Source organism: Nomascus leucogenys, chromosome 15 (genome assembly GCF_006542625.1).
Source record: "Nomascus leucogenys isolate Asia chromosome 15, Asia_NLE_v1, whole genome shotgun sequence".
NCBI lineage: Eukaryota > Metazoa > Chordata > Mammalia > Primates > Hylobatidae > Nomascus > Nomascus leucogenys.
The window spans coordinates 49536707-49560217 of NC_044395.1; the positions used below are offsets into that span (position 1 = coordinate 49536707).

A 23511-nucleotide genomic window follows, 5' to 3' on the forward strand; every position below is an offset into this window, starting at 1 on the left:
CCTCAACCTAAGTCTCACACTTTATGCAAAAATTAATTTAAAATGGATCACAGGCACAAACGTGAAACATAAAACTACAAAATTTCTAGGGGGAGAAAATGGAGCAAATCTTATGGATACAAGGCTGGACAATGCATTCTTAGACTTGACACCAAAAGCACAACTCACAAGAGAAAATTGATAAACTGAACTTCATCAAAATTCAAACTTTTTCTCTATTAAAGAACTGTTGGGAAATTTAAAAAGGCAAGCTCCAGAAGAGAAGAAAATACTTACAAATCACATATCTAATAAGGAACTAGTATCTAGAATACATAAAGAAGTCCCAAAACTCAACAATAAAAAACAAACAATCCAATTAGAAAATAGGAAAATATATGACCAGACATTTCACAGAAGAGGATAAACAGACAGCAAATAAACACATTAGCCATCAGGAAAATGCTAGTTAAAGCCACAATGAGATGTTACAACTATCAGAATGGCTAAAATAAAAAACACTGACAACACCAAATGTTGGCAAGGATTCAGAAAAACTGGATCACTCATGCATTACCGGTGGAAATATGAAATGGTATAGCAATTCTGGAAAACAGTTTAGCAGTTTTTTGAAAAATTAAACAATTAACTATTATTTGTCCCAGCAATTGTAGTCCTGGGGTATTTATCTCTGAGAAATAAAAACATATGCTTATACAAAAACCTGTGAAGGAATGTTTATAGCAGGTTTGTCTGTAACCGTCAAAAACCAGAAACAACCCCAATGCCCTTCAATAAGTAAATGGTTTAACAAATTGTGATATATCCATGACATGAAATGCTATTCAGCAATAAAAATGAACAATAAAAAGCATATATGAAACAATCTTGATGAATTTCCACAGAATTATACTGAGTGGGGGGAAAAAAAAAGCTAATCCTAAAGCTACATAGTGTATTATTCCATTTCTAGAACATTGTTTTTTTGGGTTTCTTTTTTGAGACGAAGTCTTGCTCTGTTGCCCAGGCTGGAGTGCAATGGCGTGATCTCAACTCACTGCAATCTCCACCTCCTGGGTTCAAGCGATTCTCCCTGCCTCAGTCTCCCAAGTAGCTGGGATTACAGGCACCCACTACCACGCCCAGCTAATTTTTTGTATTTTTAGTAAAGATGGGGCTTCACCATGTTGGCCAGGCTGGTCTCGAACTCCTGATCTCAGGCGATCCGCCCGCCTCGGCCTCCTAAAGTGCTGGGATTATAGGCATGAGCCACCGTGCCTGGCCTCTATAACGTTCTTGAAATGACAAAATTATAGAAATGAATAACTTAGTGGTTGCCAGGGATTAAGGTGGAGTGGGTAAGTGGAAGAGAGTATAGCTATAAAAGGCAACATTAGGGATCCTTCTGGTGATGGAAATGTTCTGTATTTTGACTGTATCAATGGCAGTATATTTGTTGTGATATTATACTACTATTTTGCAAGATGAAACAATTGGGAGAAACTGGATAAAAGAGTTAACTGAATCTCTTGAAGAACTGTACTTCTTACAACTGCATGTGAATCCACAATTATCTCAAAATTAAAAGTTCAATACTTTGTGTAAGAAAAAAAAAGTCATTCGCATGACCAATAGGCATATAAAAGGCTCCCAGCACCATTAGTCATCAGAGAAATACCACTACACACACATTAGAATGGCTAAAATGCCAAGAACTGTTAATATAAAGTGCTAGTGGGAATATAGAGCAACTACAATTCTCACACAGCTTTAGGATTAGTTCTTATATTGCTCATGACAATGTAAAATTGTGGTCCCCTTGGAAAACCGTTTGATAGCATCTAATTAAATGTGTACCTACCCCATAACCCAGCAATTCCACTCCTGGGTATTTACTCAAAAGAAATAAGTGCTTATGTCCGCCAAAAGACATATTTACAGCATTATCTGTCATTACAAAAACTGTAATCACCTAAATGTCCATTAACAGTAAAGTACATAAATTGTACATATTTACCATATTGATAGACCAAACTGTACAGTCTATCGTGAGAAACAGGAAATATCTAACACAAGACACAGAAAATAACCTAGGACCTTATCATCACTGTGCTGCAACCCAGAGCTTCTAACCAAGGTTTACAAGTGGCTAAAATACTGATTCTCTCAGTAGTCTAGTTAGCCAGGCCAGACACAAGGTAACAGGGCAGGGTGACCACCGCCTCTGTTTTCCCCAGTGTGCCACATATTTTTATCATTTTCTATGTAAACCACAGCACACTACAGCAAGAAAAAGGTTAGGAAGCACTAATCTAAACAAATAGCATACCAATAATTGTGTTAGCCATGTAGTAATTACAATAGCACTTGGACTCATGTATAAAATCATCAGACATCAGATACCTTCAGAAACATCACATTTTATAATCAAAGACTTTGTAATGTTCATATGCTTTGATCAAACAATTTCACATTCATTAATTTCTTATGAATTTTTCAAACATGCATATAAAGATTTAGCTAAAAAAAGGCACATCATACCACTATGGTTAAAATATATATCTGTATTTATGTATTTACATGACCCGGTTTTAGAAGACTATTTAATGCCCTAGGAAAATGAATCAAAATATATAAAGTGAAAAGACAGATTACCAAAAAATAATTTGTAATGAACATACAGAACAAATACTAGAATGTTATACACTGATTATCTCTAAATGGTTGATAATAGATTATTTTAATTTTCTTCTTTTCACTTTTGGATACGTTCCAGACTTTCTACAATAAATATATGTTACAATTTATAATATTGGGGCGAGGAGAACAAGTGTGAGAAATAAGGATTAATTATCATAGAAACAAATCTCAACAGGGAGTGGAAACAATCGGCATAATACAATACAATTAAGAGATTTTATTTTTATTATTAACCCCTCAATTATTTCTATGAAAAATCCTTGTTTAGAAACATGCTCTTTAGATTTCAGTCTCCTCATTTACTAAAGGTTAAATTACATAACAAAAGTGTTCATTTTTTCTACTTCTAAAATTATGTAATTTTTTAAAAATAAATGGGCCGAGTGCGGTGGCTCACGCTTATATCCCAGCACTTTGGGAGGCCGAGGCGGGTGGATCACGAGGTCAGGAGTTCAAGACCAGCCTGGCCAAGATGGTGAAATTCCGTCTCTACTAAAAATACAAAAATTACCTGGGCACGGTGGCAGGCACCTGTAATCCCAGCTACTCAGGAGGCTGAGGCAGGAGAATCACTTGAACTCGAGGGGGTGGAGGTTGCAGTGAGCTGAGATCGCACCACGGCACTCCAACCTGGGCGACAGAGTGAGACTACATCTCAAAAATAAATAAATAAATGATATTGGAAGAATTGGACATCTATGCGGGGGGGTGGGGAGCATACTTTGACCCCTACCTCAAACTATACACAAAAAGTAATTTGAAATAAATCATGTACCTAAATTTGAAAATTATAAAACAATAAAGTGCCCAGAAAAAGGGGCTGGATGCAGTGGCTCACGTCTGTAATCCCAGCACTATGGGAGGCTGAGGCGGGCAGATCACAAGGTCAGGAGTTCAAGACCAGCCTGACCAACATGGTGAAACACCATCTCTACTAAAAATACAAAAATTAGCCAGGCGTGGTGGTGCGCACCTGTAATCCCAGCTACTCAGGAGGCTGAGGCAGGAGAATTGCTTGAACCCAGAAGGCGGAGGCTGCAGTGAGCCGAGACTGTGCCACTGTACTCCAGCCTAGGCAACAGAGTCAGACTTTGTCTCAAGAAAAAAAAAGTACGCAGAAGCAAACATAAGTTAATATCTTCACAAATATTCCAAGCATGAGTCAAAAGACAGGCAGCATTAAGCAGAGTTGATGAAACGCAAGTATAGAGACCAACCTAATACGATGGGCACAGACTGAAGAGTGATACAAAATTATAAGGTCAGGCCCCCAATTTAGAAGTATCTCTTCATAAGATTATCACTATTAAACATCCATCAACACTATATACATTCTCTTGTTATTCCCGTTTCTTTCCCCATGTGATTAGTGCTGCACATTTGCCATAGAGATGGTTGACTGTATTGGGATTGCACTTTATGGCCATGGAATAAAGCTAATTGGCCATCAAAGGGTTAATTAATGACCCATGATCTTAGCCTTACTAGTACCAAACTCTAAATTAGTAGTTACTGTGAGCCTCTGAGTTTGATCATTAAACTCTTCTAGAAGAATACATTTCTAAAGGGTGATAGTGTGAGAAATCTAGTTTCTTTGGAAAATTAAATAGTTTGCAAATAAGAGTCAATTTTATGTTGTATCTATTTAATCTTTCTTAATCTCTAGAAAAAATGATTTATTTAAAGTAGAGTTTCTCAACCTTGGCACTACTGACATTTTGGGCCAGATCATCTGTTGTGCAGGCTGTCCTCTGCATTGAAGGATGTTTAGCAGCATCCCTGCCCTCTACTTTCTAAATGGCAACAGAAACCCCCCAGCTGTGATCATCAAAAATGCCTACATTGTTAAATGTCTCCTAGGAGGCATTGTGCCCCTTATTGAGTATGAACAACTGCTTTAAAGGAAAGAACATAATGAATTTATATATTTTGAATATGTTAGTTCCAGAATTTTTATTTTATTTAAAAAAATGCTTATATAGCACTTGTGCCAGGCACCATCCTATATACCATACAAATGTCAACTCATTTAATTTCATAACAATCTTTACCCCACAACTATTTCTATGAAAAATCCTTGTTTAGATGCTCTTTAGATTTCAATCTCCTCATTTTATTGGGCATGATCTTAATGGGCATGATTTTATTATCACCATTTTAGAGATAAGAAAAAGGACAGGTCGGGTGCGGTGGCTCACACCTGTAATCCCAGCACTTTGGGAGGCCGAGGCGGGCAGATCACGAGGTCAGGAGATCGAGACCACCCCGGCTAACACGGTGAAACCCCATCTCTACTAAAAATACAAAAAATTAGCCAGGTGTGGTGGTGGGCGCCTGTAGTCCCAGCTACTCAGGAGCCTGAGGCAGGAGAATGGCATGACCCCAGGAGGCAGAGTTTGCAGTGAGCCGAGATCATGCCACTGCACTCCAGCCTGGGCGACAGAGCAAGACTCCGTCTCAAAAAAAAAAAAAAAAAAAAAAAAAAAAAGAAAAGGAAAGAAAAAAGAAAAAGTACAGAGAGATGAAGTTACTCAAGGTGACTGATACAGGCAGAGCAGGGATTGAAGTCAGGCAAGTGGCTCTTAACTACCAACTGATGTTGAAGTCAAAACACATTCTAAATAAGGAGAATTATCACTTATCCATACTGCATGTTATAAATTTAAACCTATGACTTACTAGCTCCTACAGAAGTTCAAGTTGCCCATTCTCAGAGAAACACACAAAAACATAGGGAAACTACAACTAAGATATAAAAATAACCTGACTCTTCCAAAATTTGGTGATATAACCTGCAGAAAGACTAAATAAGGCACCCATGATGACTCAGGGGCTAGAAACTACAGTTCTAGTCTACAAAAAAATAAAGAGGAAAGAAGATGGAAAAACAACATTCAGAACACTAAATTAGCAAATAAAAAAGAATTAATTCCAATAGAAGAGACCAGACAACAACCAGCTGTGCAATTAACTTTACCCTCTTCCTTGTCCAAGATCTATAAGATTTACTTTTTTCTTTTTTTTTTTTTTTTTTTTGCTTCAGAGTCATGCTCTGTTACCAAGGCTGGAGTACAGTGGCGCGATCTCGGCCCACTGCAACCTCCACCTCCCAGTTCAAGCGATTCTCCTGCTTCAGCAGCTGAGACCACAGGCATGTGCAACCACACCCAGCTAATTTTTGTATTTTTAGTAGAGACAGGTTTTCACTATTTTAGCCAGGCTGGTCTCGAACTCCTAACCTCGTGATCTGTCTGCCTTGGCCTCACAAAGTGCTGGGATTACAGGCGTGAGCCACCACACCCAGCCCCAAGATCTATTAATAGGTACTTTTTAATAAATAAGATAACAAATATAAAGTATTTAGCAGAGTAGCACATAGTAGGCATTTTGAAAATGCTAGTTTCCTTCACTCTGCAGAATTGCTTCCTGATCCAACCCCCATTCCTTCTTGTGTTGTGCAGGTTTGTTTTATTAAGTGTTAAGTAAGAAGAGATTTCCGTCTCTGGTAATCAGAGTATCTGGGAAAGGCCAGGTGTGGTAGCTCATGCCTGTAATCCCAGAACTTTGGGAGGCTGAGGTGAGCGGATCACTTCAGGTCAGGAGTTCGGGACCAGCTCAGCCAACATGGCAAAACCTTGTCTCTACTAAAAATACAAAAATTAGCCAGGTGTGGTAGCACACGCCTGTAATCCCAGCTACTCCTGAGGCTGAGGCAGGAGAATCACAGGAGAATCACTTGAATCTGGGAGGCAGAGATCACAGTGAGCTGAGATCACGCCACTGCACTTCAGCCTGGGCAACAGAGCGAGACTCGTCTCAAAAAAAAAAAAAAAAAAAAAAAACTTCAAACAACAGAACTAAAGTAGGATATTCATCCATAATCAAGAGAACTCCTGTATTTTTTTTCTAAAAATTTTTCGGCGGGCGCGGTGGCTGACGTTAGCACTTTGGGAGGCTGAGGCAGGTGGATCGCCTGAGTTCAGGAGTTCAAGACCAGCCTGCCCAACACGGTGAAGCCCCATCTCAACAAAAATACAAAAATTCACCAGTCATGATGGTGGGTGCCTGTAATCCCAGCTACTTGGGAGGCTGAGGCAGGAGAATTGCTTGAACCCAGGAGGCGGAGGTTGCAGTGAGCCAAGATCACACCACTGTACTCCAGCCTGGGTGACAGAGTGAGACTCCATCTCAAAATTAATTAATTCATTAATTAATTTTTTTAAATTTTTTAAAAATAAAAATTTTCAAAATGCTTTTTAAAAATAAGACCCTTCCACCCTGGCCAACAGGGTGAAACCTCGTCTCTACTAAAAATACAAAAATTAGCAGGGTACGGTGGCACGTGCCTGTAATCCCAGCTACTCAGGAGGCTGAGGCAGAAGAATCGCTTGAACCCAGGAGTTGGAGGTTGCAGTGAGCCAAGATCACCACTGCACTCCAGCCTGGTGACAGCACGAGACCCTGTCTCAAAAAAAAAAAAAAATTAAATTAAAATTAAAATTAAAAATAAGACCTTGTTCTCACACCTGTAATCCCAGCACTTTGGGAGGGTGAGGCAGGCGGATCATGAGGTCAGGAGATCGAGACCATCCTGGCTAACACAATGAAACCCCGTCTCTACTAAAAATACAAAAAAATTAGCTGGGACTGCTGGCGGGCGCCTGTAGTCCCAGCTACTCGGGAGGCTGAGGCAGGAGAATGGCATGAACTCGGGAGGTGGGGCTTGCAGTGAGCCAAGATCACGCCACTGCACTCCAGCCTCGGCAACAGAGCAAGACTCTGCCAAAAAAATAAAATAAGACCTTGTTTTTAAAAAATATTTATCATAGGCCAAGGCGGGTGGATCACTTGAGACCAGAAGTTCAAGACCAGTGTGGCCAACATAGCAAAACCCTGTCTCTATTAAAAATACAAAAAATTAGCTGGGTGTGGTGGCACACGCCTATAATTCTAGCAACCCAGGAGGCTGAGGCAGCAGAATCACTTGAACCCAGGAGACAGAGGTTGCAGTGAGCCAAGGTCATGCCACTGCACTCCAGCCTGAGTGACAGAGCAAGACTGTCAAAAAAAAAAAGCATAATAAAGGAGGCAGAATTATTTGTTGTAACAAACAAATTTTTCTGTATACCACGTTTAATTTTATGTATCAACCTAACTGGGCCAAGGAATGCCTAGACATTTGGTCAAATGATTATTCTGGGTATGTCTATGAGGGTGCTTCTAGGTGAGATTAACATTTGAATCAGTAGACTGAGAAAAACAGATTGTCCTTCCTAATGTGAGTAGGCTTCATCCCCTCAGTTGAAGACCTGAAGAGAACAAAACAACAAACTCCTACTGCCTAATTTCTTGAGCTAGGACACTGGTATTTTCCTGTCTTCAGACCTGACTGAAACACCAGTTCTTCTTGGGTCTACAGCCTGCTGGCTTTCAGACTGGAACTTACACCGTTGTCTCTTCTAGTACTCAGGCCTTTGGACTCACACTGGAATTACACATTGGCTCTCTGGGTCTCCAGCATGCCAGCTGCAGATCTTGGCACTTACTAAGACTCCAAAATTGTGAGCCAATTCTTTATTTTATACACACACACACACACACACACACACACACACAGAGGCTTCTGTTTCTTTGAAGAACTCTAATAAGCTAAATCTGAATTGCTTCCAACATCTTTATTTGTAAGGTTAGAATCATAAGCTACGAAAGCCAAATATAAATATCTCAAACAAAATGACAAGAAACCAAGTATCATAGACCAATATATACCTATCTTCTTACAGTTTTTAAAGCTTTTATACGTGCACCATCTCATATGATTCCCACAGCAAGCCATGAAGTTGTTAAGGCCAGGATTCTCTTCTATTTATAAATGAAGAAATCGCATTATAAATCACAAAGCAAAACAAAAACTCAGATCTTGTAACTCACAACCAGTGCGTTACACCATGATGCCCCCAACAGATACAAGAACCAGCTTATTAAAAACAATACAAACAAGCCAAAAAACTAGGGCAACTTGTTAATAATATATGTGGGAAGATACAAGCAATCTTCAAAAGTTTTCCATAATGATGATACTGTAAAGCCTCCCTATAATGAAAATCATACCATCAAACTTTAGCGATGACCATTAAGCCTTACATACCTTACCTGTAATAGCCTTCCTCTCCTACATTTTCAAATCTTTATATAAAAGTTGAGATAGGCTTTCAAGATAAACATAAAAATATACTTAAGTTACAATACTGAAACAAAATGTGATCAGGAACAAGACTCAGATTGAGCCCTGCATACATTATACCCATGTTTAAAACTGAGTAATACCAATATTTTCGTAATATAGGGAAAGTCTTGAAAACACACACCTGTCACTTCAACTTTTAGTGATGTAACTCACATGCAGCACCACAACTTTAAACCAAAACACTCTTTCATACCCTGCCATCTTCTGCTTGCTTAAGTACAAATATCAAGGACTCTAATGTGAAATACTTTAATTAACGGGAAAAAATCTAATATATTTCTAATTGAACAACAATATTCAGATGAAAAATAGAAAGTACAAATATTTGTTCCAGTCTCTCCAATAAGAATACTGGGTGATAAACTGAGTGAATATTGGGTAATGAATTGAATCCTTTAAACAGAACTCATGAACACTAAGAGTTCAAGCCCAGGAAGGATGATTTGAGAAAGAGAAGAAATCACAGATAACAGTAACTACTTGACTAAAAAATAACAACTGCCTCACTATTTGTTGATACATAAATTCCACTAAAAAAAAGATAAAGCCAATTTTAAAAGGTTTAAACTGCACTTCAACTCATTAATATTAAAGTCAAATAATTAGTCTGTCAACCATTTGATAGACGTAAAATCCTTTACTAATCTTTGATAGGGTAATCCTAACCACCTACCTGAACCACAAAAGAAATCTAATCATGAAATTTAACCATGGGAAAAAGAGAAAAGAGCACAGAAAAAGAAAGCTTTAAAAAGATGCTTGGCCGGGCGCAGTGGCTCACACCTGTAATCCCAGCTCTTTGGGAGGCAGAGGTGTTAGAGGTGTTCGAGCCAGAGAGACTCCATTTTGAGTGAGGGCTAGGAAAATGAGGCTGACACCTGCTAGGCTGCATTCTCAGAAAATTAGGCATTCTTAGCCTCTAGATGTTTACAGTTAAAGGAACAAATTAATAACATTTACTAAAACAGACCCAGACTTCGTAGTGTCCAGATATCCCAATATCTGAAGAACAAAGGCATTCCTAATTTTGCTTTAACAATATCAATTCTTGCAAAATATAGCAATTAAGAAAATTAATCCTTTATCACAACACAGAACCTTGTAACAGAGCACATCTCCCCATATATACCAGCATTGTACCTAGGGTGGACACGTTCCTCTTCTGACTTTGAGGAACACCCTACTCTGTCTATGGAGTAGCTGTCCTTTCACCACTCTACTTTCTTAATAAACTTGCTTTTGCTTTGCACTGCGGACTTGCCCTGAATTCTTTCTTGTGCGAAATCCAACAACCCTCTCTTGGAGTCTAAATCAGGATCCCTTTACTGTAACAGAGGCAGGTGGATCACTTCAGGTCAGGAGTTCGAGACCAGCCTGACTAACATGGTGAAACCCCATCTCTACTAAAAATACAAAATTAGCCAAGCATGGTGGCGCACACTTGTAGTCCCAGCTACACAGGAGGCTGAGGCAGGAGACTCACTTGAACCCAGGAGGCGAAGGTTGGCGTGAGCCGAGATTGTGCTATTGCACTCCAGCCTAGGCAACAAAAGTGAAACTCCATCTCAAACAAAAAAAAAAAGATTCTTAACTTCTCAGATTTCACAATTTTGTCAAAAACAATCTTAACTTACCTTTAAATGGGGGAAGACAAATAGAAGTTATTCAAAATAGTTTTTCTAACATTTGTAATTGAAAATTTCTGACTACTGTAATTTAAAACATGGATTTTACTAGAAGGAAGTTTCAGTTTCACAGCATCTGTTACTCGAGGTATTTGTAGGCAGTTAAGTTTTCTTACTGCCTTTGACTTCAAGGTAAGTAAAGGCCAAATTCTTGACCAGGGTATTGGATTTGTGAAATTGTCAAATAAACTACTTTTCTATAAAGTAATTGCTTCTTATTTCTCTTGATTTTGCCACGTTAAAATTTGTTTTTTGTGCTATAAATGTTAAACCTAATATATGTGCACTTCACATATATTCATATAATCACCATGTCACTTCCTTAGGAAAGGCTTCCCAAACCCTCTACACTAGAATGGATCCTCTCGTAAACAGCCTAGTAACATTCCGTATGTCTTCTTAATAGTACTTATCACAGATAATTTCGTGTGCATTTATTTTAAGTTTATCTTCCCCCTTCACTGTTAACCTTCACGTTCCCCTCACTCCAGTATTTCTTACTCACTGTAGGTAACATGTAATATTTGATGAATGAAATAAGGGTAGAAAAGAGACAGTAAAAGGAAATGAAGATTCAGAGTAAATACAGTTACACTACACTCCATGGGCTCTAAATGCAGCTAGGGGCACACAGAAATTTGGCTGGTTCTGCTTAATTCAGTGCCTCCTGTGCTTGCGAGTTTCTGACATACAAGTCTGAAAAAAAATGGTCCCATGTGTATTTCTTTCAAGGCAGAAAAATCGAATCTAATCAGAACAAGCCTTCCTTCATCACTGGCAATAGGTGCAGAATCTTTCAAGGAAACTCCCAAAGTGGATTAATCACAATCCAAACCCCCAAGATCAAGTAAGAATCAAGAAACCAAAGCAACCTGACAAATCTAATGAGTCAAAAGGCTATGCAAAATAAATGACAGTAAGTTGAAAAAATTTAGCATTCTTATAAAAGGAACTTGCTCAAATCCGATGATACTTGATTTAGCACTCTTCCTTAATATAAATTATTTAAGGTCCATTTTACTAAATTTTTTTTTTTTTTTTTTTTTAAGACAGAGTCTCGCTCTGTTGCCAGGCTGGAGTCCAGTGGTGCGATCTAGGCTCACTGCAACCTCTGCCTCCGGGTTACAGTGATTCTCCTGCCTCAGCCTCCCCAGTACCTGGAACTACAGGCACGCACCACCATGCCCAGCTAATTTTTGTATTTGTAGTAGAGATGGGGTTTCACCATGTTGGCCAGGCTGGTCTCGAACTCCTGACCTCAGGTGATCCGCCCACCTTGGCCTCAAAAAGTGCTGGGATTACAGGCGTAAGCCAACCTGCCCGGCCACTAAATATTTTTCAATACTGCTATGAGCCAAGTTAGTTAAAATCTTTAATTTATTTCAATTATTGATTCCCCTCAAGTAAAATTATGAGGAAGACAGAGCCTCATACATGATATGTAAGATCAATTCACCATACTAACTTGACTCATTAATTATTCAGGCTCACTAACAAATACTTATTAACTATATTCCTAGTATGCAAAGATAAAACAGATTCATTTCCTATTACCTGAAGGAAAAAATACACAAATCTCAATCACAACATTAAGAGCATATCAATGAGTAAACAGAAAACTAAGATTAGTGATTAATTAAAAGGCAATTTAAAAGTTTAACCTACGGTCAAAAGAGATTCAAATTAAGTCTTTAATACAGTACTATATTATGTACTATATTACGATAATGGAAGAATAATAAATCTAAAATATTATAAGACCCTTAATCATCAAAGCATCAACCACTATTAGGCATTCTATGTGCCCAGTTTAAGTCCTTGGGGATGAAAACATATTTCACATTCACTATACTATGAAAGTAATGGAAGCAACTGTAATGTAAGAAATTGCACTGACATTTTAAAATGACTTTCTTAAAAATATTTTATTTAGTTCTTTGTTAAGCTGTCACTTCAATTAACTCCCCTTCCCTAATTACCACTTATCACCTGCCTATCACCTAAGTACTCAATAACTAATATGATAAGTAAATACTCAATAACTAATATGATCATAAATAAACGATCAATCTATTGTCAAGGTCTTACCACATTTTCCACTTCCAAAGCTTATACAGATAGATTTATACAACATAAGGCTGCGTTCCAGCCTTTTAATCCACATCATCTTTTCATAATCAATAAAAAAAAGTATCCATATACATATATTGCTTATGCACAAATTGAGGCACGAATTTTTTTCTCAAAGTCGTAACTCATAAAACAAGAGTTACCTTTTATGTATTCCATAAAAATACACTTTTTTTTTAACAATCTGGCTGCTGTATGATTTAGATATTCCCCAGAAATCAGGAGCTCTCTGTTGTAAACCACATAAAACATAGATTCAAAATATTAAATAAATTGTGTGATTAAATCTAGATCGAGGTGGAAAAGCAAAGGGGAAAATCGCATGAAATGTAATTAAACAAGCAACAGACAGACCACATAAGGCTCTGAAGGCCATGGTGAGGATTTCACATTGTATTGCATTGGAAAGCCCCTGGAGAGTTATGGGTAGAGGAATAACAAAAGCTGACTTGCATTTTTAAAGGATAATAGACAGGTATTTTATCCTCTTTTTATAGATGAGGACACTGAGGTTCACAAATGTTAAGAACCTTGCTCAAGGTCACAATGCCAGTAAGTGGCAGGACTGGGATTCAAGTCCATGCTCTTCCCATCTCTTACAATACCTCCCAAAACTCCTTTACCTCAAGACTAAGTAACACTACCACCTCAATCTCTTCATACAGCTCTGTCTGCTTCTTTCTTTTCCTCTGCTCCAAATATAAGCATTCCCTAGGTTGTCTTCTCTTTCTAAACTCTCTCCCTTGTCGACCTAACCCATAATCATGGGCTCAACTTTCATCTCTAGCATTAGGACATATAAACCTAAATCTCTAGCCTCAGTTTCTTTCTACCCCTGCATTCCTCAATGTCTCATGGTCATTCTCCACTTACATACTGCACTAGTAATTAAAACTCAATATGCCCCAAAGCAAGCCAGTATGTTTCACTGAAAATATTTTTTCCACAGCACTACCTTCTACATATCCTAATAAGCAAGGCTTAAAATCTTACAGCTTTATTTGATCCTTCTACCTTACATCTTTACATCTGAATTACTGGGTTTATTTTGTTGTTTGTTTATTTGTTTGTTTGTTTTTTGAGACACAGTCTCGCTCTGTCTCCCAGGCTGAGGAGCTGAGATCTCGGCTCCCTGCAAGCGATTCTCCTGCCCCAGTCTCCCAGGTAGCTGGGATTACAGATGCCCACCACCACGCTGGCTGATTTTTGTATTTTTAGTAGAGGAGGGGTTTCAGCATTTGACCAGGCTGGTCTCAAACTCCTGACCTCAAGTGATCCTCCCGCCTCAGCCTCCCAAAGTGCTGGGATTACAGGCATGAGCCACCATGCCTGGCCTGAGTTACACTGTTAATCTAACAGTTACATATACCACTTTACTTTTATTTTTATCTGTACCTTATGATATTTATCTCAATGAATTTGTATTACAGGAGTATATGTGCCTAATCTCCCCTCCTAAACTATAAACTCAATGTAAGAAGTATGTCTCATTCATTTTATTCCTCACCATACCACATAGCACACAGCTGCCACAAACAGCACCCTGCAAATAGCAGACTCAATAAATACTTGGTAAACAAATAGGGGACAAATATTCCAATACCAATAGTCTAGGTTCAGATATTACTAAACTAATCATCAATATTCCAATACCAATAGTCTAGGTTCAGATATTACTAAACTAATCATCAAATATCAGTCTCCCCTTCACCATATATTTCATCAATATTTATTGGCAAATAATGAAAAGAATGTTTTTAAGAGTCAAAAGTTCAAGCATATATAGTTTTCTAAAAAATGAATAAAAGGCCTGATTATTGAGACTAATCTCTATCACAATAAAATCAACTAATCAGTTGGATATGAAAGCAATCTGATGGAAAATCTGTTACCAGAGGGATTATTAGTGTAGAATTCACTCCCTCATTCCTCCAGGTGGGTCTCTTTCTACCATTATGTATTTTTATCCCTGATCTATGACAACTAAGAGGCAAATAATGGTAAATCAGAATTGGCCTGCTCTACTCAGGGTTAGCTGCTACAGAAAACAGTGAGTTGAGAAAGTGTTTACTGCAATACTAAGCCCTGACCTCTCAACTGGAGGTGACATGCTAGAAGCTGTAGTTTGTACTCAACAGAGTGCAGGCAAAGAATAACAAGAACTCACATATAAAAACAACTTCAGCTGGACACGGTGGCTCACGCCTGTAATCCCGGCACTTTGGGAGGCCGAGGCGGGCAGATCACGAGGTCAGGAGATCGAGACCATCCTGGCTAACAGAGTGAAACCCCGTCTCTACTAAAAATACAAAAAATTAGCTGGGCATGGTAGCAGGTGCCTGTAGTCCCAGCTACTCAGGAGGCTGGGGCAGGAGAATGGCGTGAACCCGGGAGGCGCAGCTTGCAGTGAGCCAAGATCACGCCACTGCACTCCAACCTGGGCGACAAAGCCAGATTCCGTCTCAAAAATAAAATAAAATAAATAAAAATAAAAACAACTTCAACAAACTCAAAATGTCACATTAATGAATAGTAAAATCCATTATTCAATTGTTCATTTATAAAAGACCATATGACGGCCGGGCGCAGTGGCTCACACCTGTAATCCCAGCACTTTGGGAGGCTGAGGTGGGCAGATCACGAGGTCAGGAGATAGAGACCATCCTGGCCAACATGGTGAAACCCATCTCTACTAAAAATACAAAAATTAGCTGGCTGTGGAGGCACGTGCCTGTAGTCCCAGCTACTCCAGAGGCTGACGCAGGAGAATGGCGTAACCCCAGGAGGTGGAACTTGCAGTTAGCCGAGATTGTGCCACTGAACTCCAGCCCGGGCGACAGAGCAAGACTCTGTCTCAAAAAAATAAATAAATAAATAAAACCATATGACTTGTATCTCCAAAGGGATAATAAGAAATTATGTAAAAATCATTTAGTTATTGAATAGAAAGATAAAGTGAGCCCCTTATTTACACCCCCATAAATTAGGTCTCAAGCAAAAATCAAAGGGGGATTATGCACAGATTTACAATTCCATGGTCTCCAAAGCCCAGATAATCTAGACAGATATTCTGAGTAGTTTGCATTCTTTAATGACTTCAGGGTTCTTATTTTATTTTTTTAAGCCAAAAACAAAAACAAATGCCTATTACCAAAAACTTTTTAAAGTCTCACTGCTGGTCTTGTAGCCTCTAGAAAACCTGCTAAAGCACTCACTGCCTTAAAACTCTCAGTCTGTATCACTGACTGATTTCTTCCATCAGTGGTTTTCAAGCCTTTAGCAACCAATGAGACTGTCCATAAACTATTTTTTATTCTGAGAAATTTCAACTCTGGATTAAATGTTTATTCAGAGCCTAGAAGTGATTAACTGATCCTTTGTAATCTAACAGATGTGTTGGATTATATAGTTCAAAGGGAGTAAATATTGAGTAAACATGTTCATCCACTGAAGAGTCTAAACATCTAAAGGTCAGTGAAAAAAACAGGTTTTAAAATCATTCTTTCCCAAAAATGCAAAAGATTCTACTTTGGACTCAGCTAAAGGTAAATGCCAGTACCTTAATCTAGAGGTCCTGAAGAAAACCACCTAGGAAAAGAAAGGTCTTAGTGTTAGAACCATCTGAGGTTAGTGAACAAGTTTTCCTTCTTAGGGAAGGTACCTAAGAATCTCAACAGCACAGAATCCATACTCCCAAGTGGGCAACTGTATATTCTAAAGTTGCCACAAAAACAAGGGCCTTATGCTTTCCTTAATCTTAGTGGTAGTCTAGGGGTTAAACAGGTTTTTTTGTTTGTTTGTTTGTTTGTTTTGAGACAGAGTCTCACTCTGTTGCCAGGCTGGAGTGCAGTGGCGTGATCCCGGCTCACTACAACCTCTGCCTCCCAGGTTCAAGTGATTCTCCTGCTTCAGCCTCCCAAGTAGCTGGGACTACAGGTGCACACCACCACGCCCAGCTAATTTTTGTATTTTTAGTAGAGACGGGTTTCACCATGTTGGCCAGGATGGTCTCCATCTCCTGACCTTGTGATCCACCCACCTCGGCCTCCCAAAGTGCTGGGATTATAGGCTTGAGATACCACACCCAGTCAACAGTTTAATAACTGTTTCATATGTATGTGTGCAGCAAGGGGTACCATCTATTTAGAATACGTAGCAATAACTAACATTCAAGAAATAAAATATAAAATTCTAAAATATATTTTTGGTACATGCATACATTGTTACCATATATTACAAAATATGTAAGAATCTGCTTTTTAAAAAAACTACAGAAACAGGCTGGGCCCGGTGGCTCACTCCTGTAATTCCAGCACTTTGGGAGGCTGAGGCAGGTGGATCACCTGAGGTCAGGAGTTCCAAACCAACCTGACCAACATGGAGAAACCCCGTCTCTACTAAAAATACAAAATTAGCCCGGAGTGGTGGTGCATACCTGGAATCCCAGCTACTCTGGAGGCTGAGGCAGGAGAATGGCTTGAACCTGGGAGGCGGAGGTTGTAGTGAGCCGAGATCACACCACTGCACTCCAGCCTGGGCAACAAGAGTGAAACTCTGTCTAAAAAAAAAAAAAAAAAAAAAAACTACAGAAATAAATGATGAGTGAGAGTTGATATTCTTTACAAATTGTGAAAACACAAAGATTCACTATTATAATAAAAGGAATCGTACATCTACATTTTGAAATGGTTTAGACAGTAGAAGGTGAATACCGACTAAGAACAGTTGTAGATACCAAGATTAAAAGAAGCATGAGGGCAAATGTATAGAACAAGAAAGTAAATATGATACGAAGAAATCAGTTTAGTACAACACACATGATAATGTTTCCAGTGAAAAGCAGATATATAAGACCCATTTTATAGGCTCTGGAAAACACTCTTGATAAAAATCTTCCTTCATGTTGGGGCTCAGAATACAACACCCCAAAATGAAGGCCTCAGAAGCAGCCTTAGAAGCAGAAGTTTTTTTCTGACCTCCTCCTGCTCTCCTGTCTCCTAGTCCCACTCTCCCCTGAGCTAGCCTTAGAAACTAGAATTTTCCCCAAGGCAGGTCATAAAAACCAGAACCTATTTTCCCCAAAGCCAGCCATAAAACCTTAAAATATCATACTAACTTTCCCTTTGCCTTTCCATGTAAAAACTGGCCATAAAGAAACTATCTGACCTACCTTGTTTGACTGTAGGTCATAAGCCCCCATTCCAGAGAGGGTCCTGCCCCATACTCAAAAGAAAAGAAGGAATGCTCAGAGAGGCCAAGAAGAATCTAGACAGACAGGCCTTGCTTCCCCAATCAGTCTTATTAGCATTATTGTCCAATCACATTTCTACATAGCTGTCTATACTTTGTTGAACCTAAGCATAAAAACAGATAATTTCCCCTGTATTTTGGGGTCTTCATTCTGAAGGCTCCCATGTATACATGTTAAATAAGTTGGTACATGCCCTTTCTCCTATTAATCCATCTGCCTGCTGTCAATGATTTTTGGTGAACCTTCAGAGGGCCAAGGGGAAAGCTCTCCACTGGTCCCTACAGCAGCTTGCCGTTAGAACTTCTCCATTTCTAGCAATAATGGCAACTGCAACAACCTGACTTGACAACCTAGAAGTATAAACAAGTCCTTACGCTGCCCCAATATCCTTGGTCTCTAAGTCCTGTTCATTCTGCCTGCAAAACGCCTCTAGAACTGCCCTTTCATTTTCTCTGGCAGACCTGCCAAATATCTCTCCATTCCTGCACTATTCATGCGCTCATTCCTTCATACCTTCACTCATTTAGACACATATTACGCATTTAATGAGGTACTACACTAGTCTAAATACAAACCACTGTTCTAAAAGGAGATAGAGACATATATCATAATTAATGCACTATTACCCTATTTGACTCCTCACAACAGACCTTAAAAAATGGGTACAATCATCTTCTGCAAAGCAAGGGGACTAAGGCTCCATGCGATTCAGTAATTTTTCTTTTTTCTTTTTTTTTTTTTTTTGAGACAAGAGTCTCACTGTTGTCCAGGCTGGAGTGCAATGGCGCGATCTCAGCTCACTGCAGGCTCCGCCCCGCGGGGTTCACGCCATTCTCCTGCCTCAGCCTCCCGAGTAGCTGGGACTACAGGGGCCCACCACCTCGACCGGCTAATTTTTTGTATTTTTAGTAGAGACAGGGTTTTACTGTGTTAGCCAGGATGGTCTTGATCTCCTGACCTCGTGATCCGCCCGCCTCGGCCTCCCAAAGTGCTGGGATTACAGACGTGAGCCACCGCGCCCGGCCGCGATTCAGTAATTTTTCTAAAGATCATATTGATAGTAAATTGCAGGGTGAGATTCCACAGGAGTTCTGACTCTTTCTACCACTTAGTGAAACTACTGCATCAATTTCTCAAAAATCTTTCCTATCCGGTCTTCCCAGTGCTACCAGATTTAGCATCTGAAAGCATCATTTTGTACTTGTACTTGTAACCCCTTTGTTCAAAAAGAAACCTCAATAGCACGCACACAAAAAAAACCCTCAATGGCTCCTTTAGCCCGTCCTTCAGTCTTTCAGTCAAAAGAAATGAGAACTGAATCCTGTCTTTTTCCTTACTAGCTCTAAATCTTGTGAATCACTTAATGTCTCTAGCCTTCAGTTATCTTACCTGTAAAATGGGGATAATAAGCTGGGTTGTGTAAGGGTTAAAAAAGATAAAATATGTAAAGGACTAAGCACATACTAAATGTTGTTATCGCTCACAACTCCTGTACACAAACATTCTGTTATAGACAATGTATTCATTGCTTCTCTTACAAAACCACTTAGTTTTCTGCCTCAGTTTACATTACCCTCCCTCCTCTCCATTAAGAATGGGTATGCTATAAATGTCTACTGCATGAATCAATGTCTGTACGGCCTTATCTTCAAGGCAGAAGTCAAGGGCCACTTACTTCAAGAGGCCTTCCCTACCCATCTTCCATGAACTTCACTCTTAAGTGCCACCGGAGAAGGGAGGAAGAAAAATATGCATAACTATTCAAAACCTATGATAAACTAGAAAATATGTGATACATCATCAATGCACGATTTCATTTAATTCTCAAAAAGAAAGATAAAGTAACATATACAAAGTCAAATAGCTGGTAAATGATAGAGCTGAGATTCAAATCCTGATACCCCAATCCCTTTTTTTTTTTTTTTTTGTGATGGAGTTTTTCTCTTGTTTCCCAGGCTGGAGTGCAATGGCACGATCTCAGCTCACTACAACCTCCACCTCCCAGGTTCAAGCGATTCTCCTGCCTCAGCCTCCCAAGTAGCTGGGATTATAGGCATGTGCCACCAAGCCCAGCTAATTTTATATTTTTCGTAGAGATGGGGTTTCACCATGTTGGTCAAGCTGGCTGGTCTCGAACTCCTGACCTCAGGTGATCCACACGCCTCGGCCTCCCAAAGAGCTGGGATTACGGGCGTGAGCCACTGCACCTGGCCTGATCCCTTTTTAAAGTCCAATTTCTTTCCACCACACCACTTTGCATCTTAGTACGTGGGGGTATACATTTAATCAACTATCCAACACTTACAAAGAGAACAGCTATATGCTCCAAGTAGCCCCACCCACACCTACATGGATAACTGAAACAAAACTGTCACGAAATAATGCTTATCCTTAGTATGCGCAATGTGTCCTAACATTTTTTATTTTCTTCCACTTCACTTAATATAAAATAAAATGCCATTCAGTTCCCACTAATTTTATTTCACAACTACCAATGAGCAGCAACCCAAATTTTCAAATACACAGATGTAAGGGTACAAGGCCACATGAGATGGAAAATTTATCCTCAATAAGTACTTAATCTTGTTGGAGATATAGTAGTAAAACACAACTCTTTTCCTGAACACCCCCAACCTACCTTGTTGGAGTAGGAGAATCTATGTTCCTTAACGTCCCTATCATAGGCTATAATCCGTAAATCGTCTAGGCTATTGGTATAACAAGTATCAGGCATTCAACAAATATTTGTTAAGTGAATGAATTAATGAATGAAAAGTGCTATGGATTTTCAGAGGGAGAAGTAGATAGCATAAACACTCTTTCCACCTATATCATAATCCTCTGACGGCAGGAACAATCTTTTCTATAGTTGTGTATCAAGAGCTCAATGATGTTTGTAGATGTTTTATTTTTTACAAATCTGAGCCTTATGCAGTGAGCTGTGTCTGCGCCACTGCACTCCAGCCAGAATTGCAATACAACAAGACCCTGTACCCAAGAAGAAAAAGAAAAAATCTGAGATGTAGACTGGCCACAGTGAATGTGGAAAAGCAGATAAACATGAATCTTTGCCAAAGAAAATCAAGGAAAAAATTTCCAGCTCCAATAATAATTATTGGCCTCTACTCTAGATCTTTATTATTCAAAGTGCAGCCCCCACCATCATCATTACCGCGAGTTTGTTAGGAAAGCAGAGGTTCAGGCCCCACCAGGACCTAATGAATTAGAACCCCCATTTTAACATAATCCTCAGAGGATTCCTAACATACATGAAAATTTGAGAAGCATCAGTCTATACAGTAAAAATGAAATGGGTGCCTGCAACCTCAAACAAAGTCATCACCTTCTCCTGTGTTATCTCTGAAATACATAATCAGACTTTTCAAGAAGTACTACAGATACAGCCATGACATACTTTCAGGAACATTAGGATATAAATCTGAATTACTTTAATGTGAAATAATAATTGATCATCTGCTGAATATTGAAACTTTTAGAAGACATACAAAAAATATGATCTGTCTTCTTAGGACACAAACTGTAAGGCAAGAAAATGAGACAATGCACTTCAATGGCCAAAGTAATAATAAATCTTTAATATCAAGGATAAGGCTATTGAAAAAAAGATTTTGCATTTAAGAGCATCTTTAATAGTCCTCAGTGTTACATATGCATACTGCCAAATATTCCCTATTAATTGCCCTATATGTAAAGCTGTGTAACAGAAGGTCCTAGGTGACACAAAGTCAGATGTCCTAACCAAGTTCACTGACTGAAAGACTGGCATCACCCTTTAAATCACCACACACAATCTCAACCCAGGAGTCTGTTCTGTGAACTTGCAAAAACACTTGCAAAACCCCCAAATCACAATCCTGTCATCTCAAAACTGAGTCAAGATCTGAGCACAGGGACTTAGGGTCAAATATGCCTTCTTCATCAAAAAAAAAAAAAAAGCAAAATAAAACAGGGGAAACTAGACGAGGAAAGACTGCAGGTCCTTCTCATAGCCTCGCTGACCTACAAATACCTCTCCATCACAAGGCACGCCAGAGGAAAATAACGTTGGTCTTTGAATTAACGTTTTTAAGTGTCCTAAACTTAATTCGAAAAGTTGGGAGCCCATCCTTTTCCTAGCAACAGGCATTCAGATGACAGCTCAATCTCTAATTCCCCTCCTCCTTCTCCCGTGCAGGAATTGGTATATCCTCCCATTGGGACCTCCCCCTTCCCCCTACCGACCCCCCAAAACACTCCGACCCCTCCAAAAGAGAGCCCGACACAAGGCAATTCCCCTAAAGCCCCTCGGGAGCACCAACTGCAGCCCCTGGCCCATCTTCTACACTAAACTCGCCCTGCGGGAGGGGTGACGGGTCTCACCAAGTACAGAGGAGCATAGATCTTCAGGGACTCCTCCAGGGCGCCCCCGGTGATCTGCAGGAAGGAGACCCGGCAGGAAGGGTGCCAAGTGTGGCCGATCTCATAGCAGTTATGAGGGATGGACTTGCTGAGGGCCGCCATGACGAGGAACAGCGCGGAGAAGACAGGAGGGTGAGAGCCTGCGCCCTGCAGGGAGGGGCGCGAGAGCCCAGCCGCCAGCCTCTAGCCCGGCCAGAAGCCGGAGGTGCGGAATGGAGGGGAAAGGTCACGAGAGCGGGGTTACTCTGGGCCAAAGTCCTCGGATGTTGAGCGCTCGGCGTATCGCAGCTCAAGGGGGCGGGACGCGCACCGGGGAGGCGGGGAGAGGCGGTGCGTGCGCGCTCCCTCAAGAGGGCCTCAGCTGGGACGCGTTCCCGCGCGGCGGCGCGGCTGGGTGAGCGGAGGCAGAGAGGATCTTCGCCCCCAGAGCCGAGGCTGTACGCGAGGGTGCGCAGCTCGCGGACGCGCCGCCTCCCCACCCCCGCGACGCCGTGCCCGGCTCCGGGGCGCGAGCGCTATGGCAGGTGCGCAGTAGGGGGTGGCTTGGGTCAAATTGTACTTCAGCTTCCAACGCCAAGCCAAGTAGAGCGGAGGGTAGTGGAAGAAAGGGATTAAATGTCTTTGTTGGGAGCTGGTGGAGGAAGAGGGTTGCCAGAGGAATGCCTGGGACAAACGTCCTCCCCAGCACTGGGAGCTCGCCTTCCCGAGAGTCCCAGTAATAAACAGCTAGGGCTGCCTGCTAGTTGCAACTAACTGCCCCCAGGTGCTGGGCTTTCCAAGCTCTGTTTTACCTGGGAAGGCTTGAAAAGTCTCAACTATGTTCATACCCCGACCGTGTGTGGGGAAGGGCAATAGGTCATCCTGTCCAAACCTTACGCCACGGAGCAATCCTGTCTACAGCATCTTTGATAGGTGCTTAACAACCAAACAGCACACACAGTAGAGCAGGCAGTCGTGTGTTAGAACTCAGACCTGGCTAGGGAACTTGGCCAACAATTAGCAAGACAAGGGTCGTGTGTTGCTTGAGTCATATAACCCCTCTGTCAATTTCCTCACATATAACAAACCTGCCAGTTTCTTTGGATTTCTAAATTCCATAG

At 40.3% G+C, this 23511-nt stretch overlaps 1 protein-coding gene across 2 annotated transcripts in view; it reads right to left on the reverse strand.

Annotated features, from left to right (window-relative positions):
• Positions 1–22717, reverse strand: part of TMEM135 (transmembrane protein 135) — a 273418-nt gene extending 250701 nt beyond the window's left edge. The window contains exon 1 of one of the 2 annotated variants that reach the window (XM_030829053.1): positions 22373–22717. In XM_030829053.1, the coding sequence (XP_030684913.1) occupies positions 22373–22513 (141 nt within the window). In that variant the 5' untranslated portion in view covers positions 22514–22717. The remainder of the gene's footprint in view (positions 1–22372) is intronic. The other variant, XM_030829054.1, reaches the window with a different exon arrangement.
• Positions 22718–23511: the final 794 nt, after the last annotated feature.